General features: G+C 36.9%; 1 protein-coding gene across 1 annotated transcript; it reads left to right on the forward strand.

Annotated features, from left to right (window-relative positions):
- Positions 1-1,966: 1,966 nt before the first annotated feature.
- Positions 1,967-8,800, forward strand: tnfsf14 (TNF superfamily member 14). The gene is made up of 4 exons (XM_061904977.1): positions 1,967-2,184; positions 4,186-4,222; positions 4,295-4,363; positions 7,944-8,800. The coding sequence occupies exons 1-4, from the start codon at positions 1,990-1,992 to the stop codon at positions 8,330-8,332; spliced, it is 690 nt and encodes a 229-aa protein (XP_061760961.1). The 5' UTR covers positions 1,967-1,989; the 3' UTR covers positions 8,333-8,800.
- Positions 8,801-17,702: the final 8,902 nt, after the last annotated feature.

The raw sequence follows: 17,702 nt of genomic DNA on the forward strand, positions 1-17,702 counted from the left end.
CATACATCACCTGTGAGTCCCTGCCCTATGTCTCTCTCCCCTATGAGTGTCCCCTCCCCTTATGTGTGTCTCCCCTATGTGTCCATCCCCTATGTGTCTCACCTATGTGTCCCTCCTCGTGCCTCCCCTGTATCCCTTCTCGTGTCTCCCCTATTTGTCCATCCCCTATATGTCTCCCCCCTATGTGTGTCTCACCTATGTGTCCCTCCTCATGCCTCCGTGTGTCTCCCCTATGTCAATCAATCAATGTTTACTTATATTGCCCTAAATCACTAGTATCTCAAAGGGCTGCACAAACCATGTGTCCCCTCCTGTGTGTCTCCCCTATATGTCTCTCCCCTATGTGTCTCTCCCTCCTGTGTCCCTCCCCTATGTGTGTCCCTTATGTGTTCCCTCCTTTGTCCAACCCCTATGTGTGTCCCTCCCTTATGTGTGTCTACCCTATGTGTCTCTCCTTTATGTCCCTCCCCTATCTGTCTCCCCCTATGTGTGTCCCTCCTTTATGTGTCCCCCCTATATGTCCCTCCTCGTGTTTCCCTTATCTGTTTCCCTCTTTGTGCCCCCCCTTTGTCCCTCCCCTATTCGTCTCCCTTATCTGTCTCCCCCCTTTGTGTGTCCCTCCCTTATGTGTGTCCCTTCTCATGTCTCCCCTTTGTGTCTCCCTTATTTGTCTCCTCCCTTATGTGTCTCCCCTATGTGTCCCTTCTTATGCCTCTCCTATGTGTCCCCCTTATTTGTCTCCTCCCTTATGTCTCCCCCATGTGTCCCTTCTCATGCCTCCCCTATGTGTCCCTTCCCTATGTGTCTCCCCCCCTATGTGTCCCTTCCCTATGTGTCCCTCCCTTATGTCTCTCCCCAATGTGTCTCTCCCCTATGTGTGTCTACCCTATGTGTGTCTCCCTTATGTGTCCCTCCCCTATGTGTCTCCCCTATATGTCCCTCTTCGTGTTTCCCTTATGTCTCCCCCATGTGTGTCCCTCTTTGTGCCTCCCCTGTGTCCCTCCCCTATTTGTCTCCCTTATCTGTCTCCCCCCCCTTTGTGTGTCTCCCTTATTTGTCTCCTCCCTTATGTGTCTCCCCCATGTGTCCCTTCTCATGCCTCTCCTATGTGTCCCCCTTACTTGTCTCCTCCCTTATGTGTCACCCCTATGTGTCCCTTCTCGTGCCTTCCCTATGTGTCTCCCCCCCTATGTGTCCCTTCCCTATGTGTCCCTCCTCGTGCCTCCCCCGTGTCCCTTCTCGTGCCTCACCTATGTATCGCCCATATGTCCCCCCCCTATGTGTCCCTCCTCGTGCCTCCCCTACAGCAGTGGTCCCCAACCACCGATTGGTACCGGGCCACAGAAGAATTTTTTATTCATTTTTATTACAAAAAAATACATATATATTTATTTATTTATTAAATGAACATAAAAAACAATATACACTTACAATTAGTGCACCAACCACAAAAACCTCAATTTTTCATGACTAAAACGTCCCTTTTTCATGACAAAGAAAGAAAAAAAAAAAGACAAATTATTAAGCGTTGACCAGTCCGTGGATACAAAAAGGTTGGGGACCCCTGCCCTACAGTATGTGTCCCTCCTCGTGCCTCCCCTATGTGTGTCCCCCCTATGTGTGTCCCCCCTATGTGTCCCTCCTCGTGCCTCCCCTATGTGTCTCTCCCCTATGTGTCCCCCCCCTATGTGTCCCTCCTCCTGCCTCCCCTATGTGTCCCTCCTCGTGCCTCCCCTATGTGTCTCTCCCCTATGTGTCCCCCCCCTATGTGTCCCTCCTCCTGCCTCCCCTATGTGTCCCTCCTCGTGCCTCCCCTATGTCTCTCTCCCCTATGTGTGTCCCCCCTATGTATGTCCCCCCTATGTGTGTCCCCCCTATGTGTCCCTCCTCGTGTGTCTTCCTGCGTGTGCAGGTCGGTAGCCCACATGTGTGACTTAAGAGGTCTAGCAAGCTGCAGGAAGTCATTTGTAGTTGAAGCGGCGTCCCAACATGACAGCTCCTTCTTCTGTCTACGTGATTGACGGCGGCCCCCCCACGGCCCCCCCACTGCCACCCCGAGCAGGCCGGGGACGAAAGTCTGGACGACTGGCTCAAAATGTTCTCTTCTTGCTGGTGAGCGTGGCCTTAATTGGCCTCGTCCTGGAGGCCGTGCTCATCTTCTACCTGCACCCTGAAAGTCCACCTGTAAGATCAGCAACTTTCTATCCTCATCTTCAAACCTGACCGCTTCTCTTTTATATTCGACTCTTTCTGATCACTTTCTTTTGATTAGTAGTTTTTAATCTCACACTAGTCTACATTCTGTGAATATTTTGAGGTTTTTTTTCCTCGCGTAGCAATTAATATTTTTTAAATATATTTTTGACTTTTTTTTTGACCTCATGTATTTGTTTGCGCATAATTTAAAGTTTTTTTTTCATATATTGTCAACATGTTTTGTGTATGTTATTAGGGTTTTTTAAACCCATTTTTTTGTGTATAATTATTTAAATTATTTTTTTTAGAAGTTTCACTTGATTATGTTGAACAGGCTCAGTGACAAGAGAAGGAAAAATAATACATTTTTATAACTATTTTTTATACATTTCAATTATATGTTTTGTATATTCTAAATATTTATATAGTCAGTTGATAAAATAACAAAAGATAGTTTTATACTTTTTAGGTTTGTTTCCCCATTATAATCATAATGTTTTATATATAGTTTAGGGTTTTCCCCTCATTTTTTTGTGGATCGTTTGAAAAGTTTTTATTTTGTGTTTTTTTCCATCAGTTTCATTTGATTATGTGCTACAACTGACCTCGAACAAGATCAGGGACACTAAAACAAGAGAGAATATTTTTTTTAAACATCTGAATATATTTTTAAGATATTTTAAACCTTTCTTTAGTCCATTTGCAAAACAACAGTAATAGTGCTATACTACTTTGTTTTCCCCCCTATAATATTCCAAATGTTTTGTGTATAATTTGAGGGGTTTCTCCTCATATTTTTGGTGGATAATTTATATTTTTGTTTTGGATAATTTTAAGTTTTTTTCTCTCATGACAGTTTTTTGTTTCGTTTTAGTTTTTGAGTATTTTCCCTTGCATTATAACTTTGGGGGTATTTTTGAGGGATTTCCTCCCCTCTATTTTTTTATGTAATGATTTATTATTCCTTGTAATTCAATTATTTTTTGTGTGTATTATTTTTTTTTTAGATTTTTCCATTTAATGTGGACATTTTTTACATTTGTTTATTATCAGTTGAATTTGATTATTCACTATAACTGACCTAACTGATCGGTGGATATATCAGAAGGAAAAATTATTGATCTTTTGAAAAATTATATTTTTATTTATAATATTTTTTTGTCAATTTGTAAAATATAATTATATTTTACTTAAGGTTTTCTTTATATTTCAAATGTTTTGTGTATAACTTGAGTTTTTCCCATCACATTATATTATGTGCATCAGAATAGTCTACATATTTATGTATATTTTAGGTTTTTTTTGTTTTTGTTTTTTTTGTGAATTTAAAATTTTACCCCACATGTTACAACTTTTGTGTGTAATTTAAAGCTTTCGAACCATAATAGTCCACATGTTTATGGCATAATTTTATTCTGTTTTTGTGGTATAAATATGAGTTGTTTTTTTTTATTAATCAATCATTCAGAGTAATGTTATTATAAACATAAATTAATATTAATTTCAATGCACAGTTTCTAAATATAAGTTTCAATTATATTTATTTCATGCAATAAATAATGTTACATTAGTATTTCGGTTAAATTAACTTGCACCTTTGTCCGGAAACACGCCCTTGTGAAGTACACTCGATGTACAGTAATATGGTTTTGTTCTGGTATCTGTGACATGATATTTAGCACATCATACACACAGAGTGGATATTTCAGTAAGCGATACACCCGTGTGAAGTAACACTAGAAGTGAATCAATGTAATAATAGATGTATCACAAAGAAAAGAGAAAAAAAAAGCATTTCCTGTATGTTGATGTTGCTTACACACAAACAAAAGTACAGAGTGGACGGGTACTGTTTCCTGTTTCCTGTGACCTTTTTTAATTGCACAAACACAAGCCAATACCAAAGTACTTGTTGCACCAAGTTACACTCAGAATAATCATTGTGTTGAAGTTGCAAGTGAACACTGACTTGTAAAGTTTGCATTGCAGAAGCAAACATCCGCTTCGTTCTCCAAGCTGAGAGCAGGTGCGTCACAACACGACACAAAGACTGAAATAAATATGAAGTATTTTCACATTCACTTCTTCTCGCCCACAGAACAACATGGACAGTTACTTTCTGACACTTCCAAGGTCTCTCTTTCCAAACCAGTTGCATGTCTGATGGGTGAGACTCCTTCTAGCAGTGCACGTCATAACAGGCTCGATATGACTGCAAACATCCCATAATAATGTGATATTGTTAGATAGTTAAAAAATTAATTCATTGTCAATAATGATTATTTAAAAAATGATGTATTTAATATTGTGACATTGGTGTAGAATAGGGATCCCCAAACCTTGCTTGGACTTAATGTTACTATTACTACAAGTACTACTTGTAGTACTACAACTACTATTAGTAGTATCATAAGATAAGTGTAATGTAATCCTGTCTGACTAGTAATTCTAGTAGGAGTAGTAGTCATGTAAAGAAGTCTACTGGTTGACCTTGTGTGCATGTGGACTTGATGTTGTTACTAGTAGTAGTAGACAGTAGTAAAGAAGTCTAATGGTTGACTTTGTGTGCAGTTAGAATTGACGTAGTTACTAGTAATACTACCACTACTACTAGTAGTAGTAGACAGTATTAGTAGTAAAAAAGTCTAATGGTTGACTTTGTTTTCAAATATACTTGACGTTGTTACTTGTAATACTACTAGTAGTAGTAGTATTAGTAAAGAAGTCTAATGGTTGACTGTGTGCTGATAGACTTGGCGTTGTTACTAGTCAGACTAGTGTTAGTAGTAGTCATATTAGTAGTAAAGAAGTCTAATAGTTGACTGTGCAGATAGACTTGATGTTGTTACGAGTAATACTACTACTAGTAGTAGTAGCATTAATAGTAAAGAAGTCTAATGGGTGACTGTGTGCAGATGGACTTCACATTGTTACTGCTAATATGACTACTACTATTAATAGTAGTAGTCATATTAGTAGTAAAGAAGTCTAATGGGTGACTGTGTGCAGATGGACTTGACATTGTTTCTAGTAACACTAGTAGTAGTAGACATTGTTTGTAGTAAATAAGTCTAATGGTTGACTTTGTGTGCAAATGACTTGATGTTGTTACTAGTAATACTAGTAGAAGTAGTCATATAAGTAGTAAATAGGTCTTGTGGTTGACTTTGTGAGCAGATGGACTTGACGTTGTTACTAGTAATACTAGTTGTAGCAGTACTACTACTATTAGTGGCAGTAGTATTATTAAAAAAGTCTAATGTGATTATCGTTTTACACATTACATCACACATGCATGCATACAACACGATACATGCATACGTACAACATGATACATGCATACATACAACATGATACATGCATGCGTACAACATGATACATGCATACATACAACACGATACATGCATGCATGAATCACGTTGTATGCATGCATACAACATGATACATGCATGCGTACAACATGATACATGCATGCGTACAACATGACTCATGCATGCGTACAACATGACTCATGCATGCGTACAACATGACACATGCATGCATGAATCACGTTGTATGCATGCATACAACATGATACATGCATGCGTACAACATGATACATGCATGCGTACAACATGACTCATGCATGCGTACAACATGACTCATGCATGCGTACAACATGACTCATGCATGCGTACAACATGACACATGCATGCATACAACATGATACATGCATGCGTACAACATGATACATGCACGCGTACAACATGACACATGCATGCATACAACATGATACATGCACGCGTACAACATGACACATGCATGCATACAACATGACTCATGCATGCGTACAACATGACTCATGCATGCGTACAACATGACACATGCATGCATACAACATGATACATGCATGCGTACAACATGATACATGCACGCGTACAACATGATACATGCATGCATACAACATGATACATGGCCGCATACAACATGATACATGCATGTGTACAACATGATACATGCATGCGTACAACATGATGCATGCATGTGTACAACGTGATACATGCATGCATACAACATGATACATGCATGCATACAACATGATACATGCATGCATACAACATGATACATGCATGCATACAACATGATACATGAATGCATACAACATGATACATGCATGCGTACAACATGACACATGCATGCATACAACACGACACATGAATGCATACAACATGATCCATGCATGCATATAACATGATACATGCATGCATACAACATGATACATGCATGCGTACAACATGACACATGCATGCATACAACATGATACATGCATGCGTACAACATGACACATCACAATTTCCAGGTCCTCTATCCAACATGTTGGAAAAGGAGTAGGAAGAAGCAGAGCATATTTAATGATGCCACTTTTCCGTTACATAGCAGTAGCTAACACTTTTGTTCACTTCCTGTTCTCAAGTTAGTCACAATAAAATACATTTCTACATTCAGAATGTTTATCTGGGTTTCATGAAGTGGATTAAGTTAGTACATTGTATGATTTATTTGCTTAATCCATTCCATCATTTAAAGGCCTACTGAAATGAGATGTTCTTATTTAAACAGGGATAGCAGGTCCATTCTATGTGTCATACTTGATCATTTCGCCATATTGTCATATTTTTGCTGAAAGGATTTAGTAGAGAACATCGACGATAAAGTTTGCAACTTCTGGTGCTGATAAGAAAGCCTTGCCTGTACCGGAAGTAGCAGACGATGTGCGCGTGACGTCACGGGTTGTGGAGCTCCTCACATCTGGACATTGTTTACAATCATGGCCACCAGCAGCCAGAGCGATTCAGACCGAGAAAGCGACGATTTCCCCATTAATTTGAGCGAGGATGAAAGACTTGTGGATGAGAAAAGTGAGAGTGAAGGACTAGAAAAAAAAGAAGACTATACAGTGGGAGCGATTCAGATGTTTTTAGACAAATTTACTAGGATATTCTGGAAAATCCCTTATCTGCTTATTGTGTTAATAGTGTTTTAGTGAGATTATATGGTCGTACCTGTACAACCTGAATGTCGACCCCGCACCTTTCTTCAGCACCAGTCGACGGGTGGTGGCGATGCCCATATCTGCCCTTCGCAAGGGACCCTCTTTGAAACACGATCTTTTGAATTGATCGCTGCATAATACACTGTACTTTGTGTGTGTGGTCCAATCCAACCATGTTTGCTTGACATCTCTGTTCCATAGTAAAGCTTCACCGTCATTTTTCGGGAATGTAAACAATGAAACACCGGCTGTGTTGCTAAAGGCGGCTGCAATACACCGCTTACAACCTACAGCTTTCTTCTTTGACGTCTCCATTATTCATTGAACAAATTGCAAAATATTCAGCAACACAGGTGTCCAAAATACTGTGGAATCATGTGATGAAAACAGACGACTTATAGCTGTGAACGGTGCTGGAACAAAATGTCCTCTACAATGCGTGACGTCACGCACACGCGTCATCATACCGCGACGTTTTAGCAGGATACTTCCGCGCGAAATTTAAAATTGCGATTTAGTAAACTAAAGCGGCCGTATTGGCATGTGTTGCAATGTTAATATTTCATCATTGATATATAAACTATCAGACTGCGTGGTGGCTAGTAGTGGCTTTCAGAAGGACTTTAAGTGTTGTACAAATGTTTTAAATTACATTTTTCTCTAAGAGGATATTTCTTCTGCATGATGTAATAATGCTGGTGTATGTCGTGTGCAGACGGGCAGGATGTAGTCCACGGCCAACAGATCCTGGACTGGAGCCTGTCACTGCTCCCCGTCCTCCACAAGATGCACTACTTCCAGAAAAACCGAAGTCTGGTGGTCCAAGAGGAAGGTCTCTACTTCGTGTACTCCAAGGTGTACTTCGTGGACGTGGGCGTGTTCCATCACTCGGTGGTCATGCACACCCGCAGACATAACGAGGAGCGCATCCCGCTCATGCAGTCCAGGAAGTATTCCACCAAGGCGGAAAAAGACTCCAACAGTTTCCTGGGCGGAGTCTTCCACCTCCGCCAAGACGACGCCCTTTTTGTCAAAGTAAGCAACTCCTCCAAAATCATCCGCCACAAAGCCTACGAGAACATCTTTGGTGCGTTTATGATATAACTCAGTCTTGTTGGGCCCTGAAGGGATATCCAAATATATTTTTGTTCCTCAGCTGCCGCGGCGATGCTCAGTTTTACTACACTTTTCTTCCACTGGAGGCAGTAATGACAATCTTAAACAAACAGAAGAAGAGAAGTTTCTTTAGCGCAAACATTATGACTAAAAGGGAGAAATTGTATTTTCATTTGCATCTACGTTTTATTAACAAACATATTCATTATTAGTTTACTTCAAATTATTTCATATCTGCTTTATTGAATGTCAATTCATTTTTAATTGGTATATATCATTAGTACTTAATATATTCAATATTAATATCCTCCATCCATCCATTTTTTTACCGCTTATTCCCATAAAATATAAAATATTATTGTAATTAACACATGGCCTCATATTAATGTACATGGTTGTAAACTGTAAGTTTGTTATGAATAATTATTGAATATGATTAAAATCAAGAGTAAGATTGCTCACACAGTGTGGATATTTGAGTGGGGCTCCGGGCCCCTCTGTAGTGGAAAAATTGGACCCCAGGTCAAAAAGGTTAGGAATCCCTGAACTATATGACTGGTATTGTAATAGTACATTTTGTAATATATTCTTATTTTTCCAAACATATTTTACATACATTGTATTTGTAGTATTTCTTTGAAGATGTTGTAAAACTGAAACACGTGTGGGTATATATATATATATACATATATATGTATGTATGTATGTATGTATGTATATATATATATATATATATATATATATATATATATATACCCACACGTGTTTCAGTTTTACAATATATATATATATATATATATATGTGTATATGTATGTATGTATGTATATATTGACAGAGATAGATATCTACATATATCCATATTTAAGAGTTATTTCTTTCTATAGTCATATTTGAAATAACTAGTGTTTTCCATTTGTACTCTTTCTATTTTTCAATCTCGTGACAGGCGGTACACTGTGAGTTACCTTGAGTTTAGGAATGTGAGGAGTAGCAATACTCCTTTTTCTTATCTCATCCTGTCTCCAGATGAGGACAACAATAGACATGTGTATTCGTTCTGGAGGGTGGGGGCGAGGGACATATTGAAGAAGACAGCGCTTCCGGAAGGTTTTCAGATCAACTAGGCGACGCGAATTGAATGTGTTGTTTTTAGGTTGGTTTCTCCAAAACTTTGGAATAAATTGCAAAATACCTATTCTGTTCTGGGTGATCATTTAAACTCCGTTTATGTGTCATCGAAAGAACTTGGGATTGACCAGTAACTTAAATTCCCTTGGAGGAACATCTGGTCCAAACGCAACAATATATATACACACACATACATACATACATACATACATACATATATATATATATATATATATATATATATATATATATATATATATATATATAAAGTGGTTGTCGCAATTGTTGGATATGACTTTAAAGCATTAGCAAGCATGCATGACTATAGCTCTTGTCTCAAAGTAGGTGTACTGTCACCACCTGTCACATCACACCCTCTCTTATTTGGACTTTTCCTGTGTGTAGTGCTTTAGATGTTGTTTTGCGCTCCTATTTTGGTGGCTTTTTCTCCTTTTTCTGTATTTTCCTGTAGCAGTTTCATATCTTCCTTTGAGCGATATTTCCCGCATCTACTTTTAGAAATCAAGAATATTTCAGTTGTTTTTATCCTTCTTAGTGGGGACATTGTTGATTGTCATGTCATGTTCGGATGTACTTTGTGGACGCCATCTTTGCTCCACAGTAAGTCTTTGCTGTCGTCCAGCATTCTGTTTTTGTTTACTTTGTAGCCAGTTCACTTTTAGTTTCGTTCTGCATAGCCTTCCCAAAGCTTCAATGTCTTTTCTTAGCTGCACTCACCTTTTGTTTATTTTTGATTTAAGCATTAAACACATTTTTACCTTCACGCCGCCTCCCATTGTTTCCGACGTCCAATTAGCTACCGGCTGCCACCTACTGATATGGAAGAGTATTACACGGTTACTCTGCCGAGGTCTAGACAGCACCGACACTCAACAACAACACGTCATTCGCAGACTATAATTGCTGCTTTGCAAAACATTTTTAACCCAAATAAGTGAATTTAGATAATCTCCCACGGTACACCAGACTGTATCTCACGTTCCACTTGTGTGCCGCAGCACAGTGGTTGAAAAACAATGCTTTAATCAATCAAGTGACGTCTTGTTGAAGATTGATGATGGCTAATTTTTAATGCCTGGCAGGCGATGGACCGGCACACCCTCCGCCATCTATGTCCTGCATCAGATGAAATCCCAATATCACAGGGGTGTGGTTGTAATGTTGTATTGCATCTTTTAAAGTTATTGTCGAGCAAAAGTAACAGTTACTCTTACGATGAACGTGTGACTTCCCTCATGCCTGTGATGACACAGCAGTGGACAAACTCAGTTGAGTTGGGAAATTGTGTTAGATGTAAATATAAACAGAATACAATGATTTGCAAATCCTTTTCAAGCCATATTCAGTTGAATATGCTACAAAGACAACATATTTCATGTTCAAACTCATAAACATTTTTTTCTCTCGCAAATAATCATTACTTTTAGAATTTGATGCCAGCAACACGTGACAAAGAAGTTGGGAAAGGTGGCAATAAATACTGATAAAGTTGAGAAATGCTCATCAAACACTTATTTGGAACATCCCACAGGTGTGCAGGCTAATTGGGAACAGGTGGGTGCCATGATTGGCTATAAAAGCAGCTTCCATGAAATGCTAAGTAATTCACAAACAAAGATGGGGTGAGGGTCACCACTTTGTAAGCAAATTGTGGAACAGTTTTACAACAACATTTCTCAACGAGCTATTGCAAGGAATTTAGGGATTTTACCATCTACGGTCTGTAAAATCATCAAAAGGTTCAGAGAATCTGGATAAATCACTGCACGTAAGCGATGATATTACGGACGTTTGATCCCTCAGGCGGTACTGCATCAAAAAAACGACGGCAGTGTGTAAAGAATATCACCACATGGGCTCAGGAACACTTCATAAATCCACTGTCAGTAACTACAGTTGGTCGCTACATCTGTAAGTGCAAGTTAAAACTCTACTATGCAAAGCAAAACCCATTTATCAACAACACCCAGACACACCGCCGGCTTCGCTGGGCCCGAGCTCATCTAAGATGGACTGATGCAAAGTGGAAAAGTCCACATTTCAAGTTATATTTGGAAACTGTGGATGTGGTGTCCTCTGGAACAAAGAGGAAAATAACCATCCGGATTGTTATAGGCGTAAAGTTCAAAAGCCAGCAACTGTGATGGTATGGGGGTGTATTAGTGGTCAAGGCATGGGTAACTTACACATCTGTGAAGGCACCATTAATGCTGAAAGGTACATACAGGTTTTGGAGCAACATATGTTGACATCCAAGCAATGTTAACATGGACGCCCCTGCTTATTTCAGCAAGACAATGCCAAGCCACGTGTTACAACAGTGTGGTTTCGTAGTAAAAGAGTGGGGGTACTTTACTGGCCCGCCTGCAGTCCAGACCTGTCTCCCATGGAAAATGTGTGGCGCATTATGAAGCGTAAAATAGGACAGCGGAGACCCCGGACTGTTGAAGGACTGAAGCTCTACATAAAACAAGAATGGGAAAGAATTCCACTTTCAAAGCTTCAACAATTAGTTTCCTCAGTTCCCAAACATTTATTGAGTGTTTTTAAAAGAAAAGGTGATGTAACACAGTGGTGAACATGCCCTTTCCCAACTACTTTGGCATGTGTTGCAGCCATGAAATTCTAAGTTAATTATTATTTGCAATAAAAAATAAAGTGAATGAGTTTGAACATCAAATAAGTTGTCTTTGTCGCATATTCAACTGAATATGGCTTGAAAAGGATTTGCAAATCATTGTATTCTGTTTATATTTACATCTAACACCATTTCCCAACTCATATGGAAACAGGGTTTGTTTGCATTTCTCGCCGCCAGCAGCAACAAAGCACAGAAGTGATGAGTCTTACCCAAACTTATTTGTCACAACAGCAGCCCAGATGCAAATTTTCCATTTTGCTGACTCGTCATCTATCGAGTATTTCCGACCAAACCTTTGCTACTAGAAGATGTGGCGAGCGTGCTGTGAAGTTTAACATCACCTCACCTCTGTCGCTTCCTGCGAGGCGAGCCACTTTTTTTTATTTTTTTTATTGATGAACAGAAAGTGAGCAGCAGCCAGAATGAGCAGCGAGGACAGCAACGCTTCCTCTTGCACAAAATCTGAATACAACAAAGAATTCATCGGGAAATTATTCACTTTTTCCACATGTTATGTTGCAGCCTTTTTCCAAAATAGGTAATAATCATTTTTGTCCCCAAAATTCTACACACAATACCCTTTAGTGCCAATTTTTTTTTATTTGCTGTCACGTCGATGGGATCATGTTTTGTTTTTGTTATGTTCGTTTTTGTTTTTTGGTCAATCATTTCCTATTTTCGCACTTCCTGGTTTGTTTCGTTACCATAGCAACTCATTAGTTTTCACCTTGTCCTCATGTCTCACACCTGTTTGCACTAATCATGTCCAACCTGTGGCAGAGGGGTTAGTGCGCCTGCCTCACAATACGAAGGTCCTGCAGTCCTGGGTTCAAATCCAGGCTCGGGATCTTTCTGTGTGGAGTTTGCATGTTCTCCCCGTGACTGCGTGGGTTCCCTCCGGGTACTCCAGCTTCCTCCCACCCATAAAGACATGCACCTGGGGACAGGCCCCTCCCACCTCCAAAGACATGCACCTGGGGATAGGTTGATTGGCAACACTAAATGGTCCCTAGTGTGTGAATGTGAGTGTGAATGTTGTCTGTCTATCTGTGTTGGCCCTGTGATGTGGTGGCGACTTGTCCAGGGTGTACCCCGCCTTCCGCCCGATTGTAGCTGAGATAGGCGCCAGCGCCCCCCGCGACCCCGAAAGGGAATAAGCGGTAGGAAATGGATGGATGGATGGATGTCCAACCTGTAGTTGCCAGGTGGTCAGCCTGGCGACTTTATACCTCCACGTCCTTCATGCCATGCCTGTTTATTCATTCTGTCCATTCTCCCTCCTGCCTATGCCACGTAAGTTTTTGGGTTTTGTGTCACAGCTATTGAGTTTTGTGTTTTGTCCATCGTCATGCCATAGTGCTAGTTTTTGTTTTTCATAGTCAAGTTTGTTCTCCGCCATTGTGCGCGCCTTTTGTTTGCTTTTTTTTTTTTGGTTATAGTGTTAAGAAATAAATATGTACTAACATTCACGTCTCGCTCGCACCAACTTTCCTTTGCCTCTCAAAAACAAACCACCTCATATTACAAGTCTTAAAATTTGCAAATTTACCAAAACTTAAAAAATCACATGTACGGGGGCGGTATAGCTCGATTGGTTGAGGGTTCCAGGTTCGATCCCCGCTTCAGCCATCCTAGTCACTGCTGTTGTGTCCTTGGGCAAGACACTTTACACACTTTCTCCCACACTGCTTTAAATGGAACTTAGATATTGGCTTTCACTATGTAAAGCGCTTTGAGTCGCTAGAGAAAAAGCGCTATATAAATATACTTCACTTCCCTTCACTACGTAAGTATTCAGACCTTTTATGATATTCTGATAATACGATTGTGTTTGTATCAAATATTGTTTTTTTTCTTTCGTAATATTAATTTGAATTTTGAACCCAAGTAATTTACCGCAGTTTTTTAAAATGCAAAAGTGATTAATCTAATTAAAACTTTAATCAATTTAAATTATGGATGCAAGTAATTTACTGCAGTTATTTAAAATTTGAAAGTGTAATTAATCTGATTAAAACTTTAATTGATTTAAATTATGAATGCAAGTAATTTACTTCAGTTATTTAATATGCAAAAGTGTGATTAATCTGATTAAAACTAATTCATTTAAATTAAAAATGCAAGTAATTTACTGCAGTTATTTAAAATGAAAAAGTATGATTAATCTGATTAAAACATTTAATTTATTTAAATTATGAATGCATTAATTTACCGCAGTTGTTTAAAATGCAAAAGTGATTAATCTTTTTCAAACTTTAATTAATTAAAAGTATAAATGCAAGTCATTTACGCAGTTATTTAAAATGCAAAAGAGATTAATATTTTTCAACCTTTAATTAAAATTATAAATTCAAGTAATTTACGCAGTTGTTTAAAATGCAAAAGTGGAATTAATCTGATTAAAACTTTAATTGATTTAAATTATGAATGTAAATAATTTACCGCAGTTATTTAAAATGCAAAAGTGATTAATCTGTTTCAAACTTTAATTCATTTAAATTATAAATGCAAGTAATTTACGCAGTTGTTTAAAATGCAAAAGTGATTAATCTGATTAAAACTTAAAGCAATTTAAATTATGGATGCAAGTAATTTACTGCAGTCATTTAAAATGCAAAAGTGTGATTAATGTGATTTGAAAATGAAATTATTTCACAGCACGAGACACAACTCGAGGTTTATTTTATTAAAGTATGATATTCTGATCATAAAATTGCCTTAGTGTCAAAATATTGGGGTCTTTAAATTGATTTAAATTATAAATGCAAGTAATTTACTGTGATTAATAAAAATTTAATTAATAATTAACGTGATATAAAAATATAATTTGACAGCACTAGAAAAAACACTTTTATTTTATTTACTGACATTATGTGTTTGCCACTTCAGCTTTCTTAGAGACTTCTTTTCACTGTTGCATTATTTCATAGGAACAACATCACATTATGCTTTATTTTGACTATATTTGACTATATTTTATTTCTCTCCACTCACTCCCTGAATGTTTCAACTCAGCAGACAGAAATGTTAGTTTTGACAGCCAGTGTTTGCTGTATTGACCACTACTGACCGCATGATGGCGCCACAGTGCCACACAGCCAGCATGACGTCATGTGCAACCAAACAGTGACTGACAGGTGGAGAGACATCCATCCATTTTTTACCGCTTTTCCCGTGGAGGGACAGTATTTGCTAGATAGATATTGTCCAAACATGACTTTTGATAGTCTCAAAACATCTTGGACATTTAGGACAACTATTAGTACCAAGTACTGTATAATCTATTGTATACTGTATAATCTATTAGTACTAAATACTATATAATCTATTAGTACTAAATACTGTATAATCTTTTGTATACTGTATAATCTATTAGTACTAAATACTGTATAATCTATTAGTACTAAATACTGTATAATCTTTTGTATACTGTATAATCTATTAGTACTAAATACTGTATAATCTATTAGTACTACATACTGTATAATCTATTGCATACTGTATAATCTCTTAGTACTAAATACTATATATTCTATTACATACTGTATAATCTTTTAGTACTACATACTGTATAATCTATTATTAATAAATACTGTATAATCTATTATATACTGTATAATCTATTATTATTAAATAGTGTATAATCTATTATATACTGTATAATCTATTAATAAATACTGTATAATCTATTATATACTGTATAATCTATTATTAAATAGTGTATAATCTATTATAGACTATATAATCTATTAGTACTAAATACTGTATAATCTATTATATATTGTTTAATCTTTTAGTACTACATACTGTATAATCTATTATATACTGTATAATCTATTAGTACAATATACTATATATTCTATTATATACTGTATAATCTTTTAGTACTACATACTGTATAATCTATTATATACTGTATAATCTCTTAGTACTAAATACTGTATAATCCATTATATACTGTTTAATCTTTTAGTACTACATACTGTATAATCTATTATATACTGTATAATCTATAGGTACTAAATACTGTATAATCTATTAGTACTAAATACTGTATAATCTACTATATACTGTATAATCTATAGGTACTAAATACTGTATAATCTATAGGTACTAAATACTGTATAATCTATTAGTACTAAATACTGTATAATCTATTATATACTGTATAATCTATTAGTACTAAATACTGTATAATTTATAATATACTGTATAATCTATTAGTAATAAATACGGTATAATTTATTATATACTGTATAATCTTTTAGTACTACATATCGATAATCTATTAGTACTAAATACTGTATAATCTATTAGTACCACATACGCTATAATCTTGTAGTACCATATACTGTATACACTGTTTTATACTGTAAAACCTATTAGTACTATATACTGTATAATCTATTAGTACCATGTACTGAATAATCTATTAGTACCATGTACACTGTATAATTATATACTGTATAATATATTAGTACTACATACTGTTTAATCTAGTAGTACCATATACTCTATAATCTAGTGGTAATACATATTGTATAATCTATTGGTATCACATAGTCTATAATATTGCAGTGTTAAACACTACAAACTGTATTTAATAAGAAATTCCAGTTGGCAAAAAGGTACTTTAAACACATAGAAAAATAATATTTTTTTCTCAATAAATACATCTCTGAAGGTGGCCCCATAGAACACATGGAAAATGGGAGGACATTTTCTGACTGACTGTTGCTGTGGGATACAATATTCAAATTAATTTACAAAACTACTACAAAATTGTTATTTTCAAATTAAAAGCATTTATAATGTCTGACCCACAGGACAAAATGTGAAAAGCATGGAATATGAAAGTCAGTCAGGAGTCTGAATCCACCCGGCATTTGTTTGGGTGTTGTCATATTTTGTCTAACTTTTGGGTGGAAGTTGAAAAAATGTGTTTAAGGATTGGTTTGTTTAAGGTTTGTGTTACTTTAGGAGAGTTCATTGACAGTCATGATTTAGTCAATTTTATTATAGTACTCGATTAAAGGTTTATTTTTAAGGCCAAACACTTTGGCCTTAAAAATTGACAATTGACTTAGTATTACTTTCTTTGAAAACATTTATTCAGCATTTTTAACTTGAGACTGTTATATGGTTGAAACAAATAGATAATGATGCCAAAAAAAACAAAAAACATAAAAATATATGGGAAGTCCTTGAATGTTTATTTTGAAAATGTCATTGTGTTTATAGATAGATGGATAGTACTTTATTGATTCCTTCAGGAGAGTTCCTTCAGGAATATTACAATTCCAGCAGCAGTGTACAGAGTTGAGATCAATTTAAAAAAGTAAATAACTGGGGTTTAAATGGAAGTAAAATAGAGAAATATTACAATAAGAATAAAAATAAAAAGCAAGATGATATCCAATCTGTTGTTGTGTTCCCTAGTTTGAGTGCACTCACATGAAGGTGTGTGATACCTGGACATCACCTGCTTTTAAGCATACTTGCCAACCATCCTGGATTTTCCGGTAGACTCCCGAAAATCAGCGCCTCTCCCGAAAACCTCCCGGGAC

Source organism: Nerophis ophidion, linkage group LG07, assembly GCF_033978795.1.
Source record: "Nerophis ophidion isolate RoL-2023_Sa linkage group LG07, RoL_Noph_v1.0, whole genome shotgun sequence".
Taxonomy (NCBI): Eukaryota; Metazoa; Chordata; class Actinopteri; order Syngnathiformes; family Syngnathidae; genus Nerophis; species Nerophis ophidion.

What these genes read in the sequence shown, in the direction of transcription:
- tnfsf14 (XM_061904977.1), top strand. Translation starts at nt 1,990, where the DNA reads ATGACAGCTCCTTCTTCTGTCTACGTGATTGACGGCGGCCCCCCCACG. An exon ending in TGCACCCTGAAAGTCCACCT is followed by an intron (nt 2,185 to 4,185) that starts GTAAGATCAGCA and finishes TTTGCATTGCAG; the next exon opens with AAGCAAACATCCGCTTCGTT. An exon ending in GTTCTCCAAGCTGAGAGCAG is followed by an intron (nt 4,223 to 4,294) that starts GTGCGTCACAAC and finishes TCTCGCCCACAG; the next exon opens with AACAACATGGACAGTTACTT.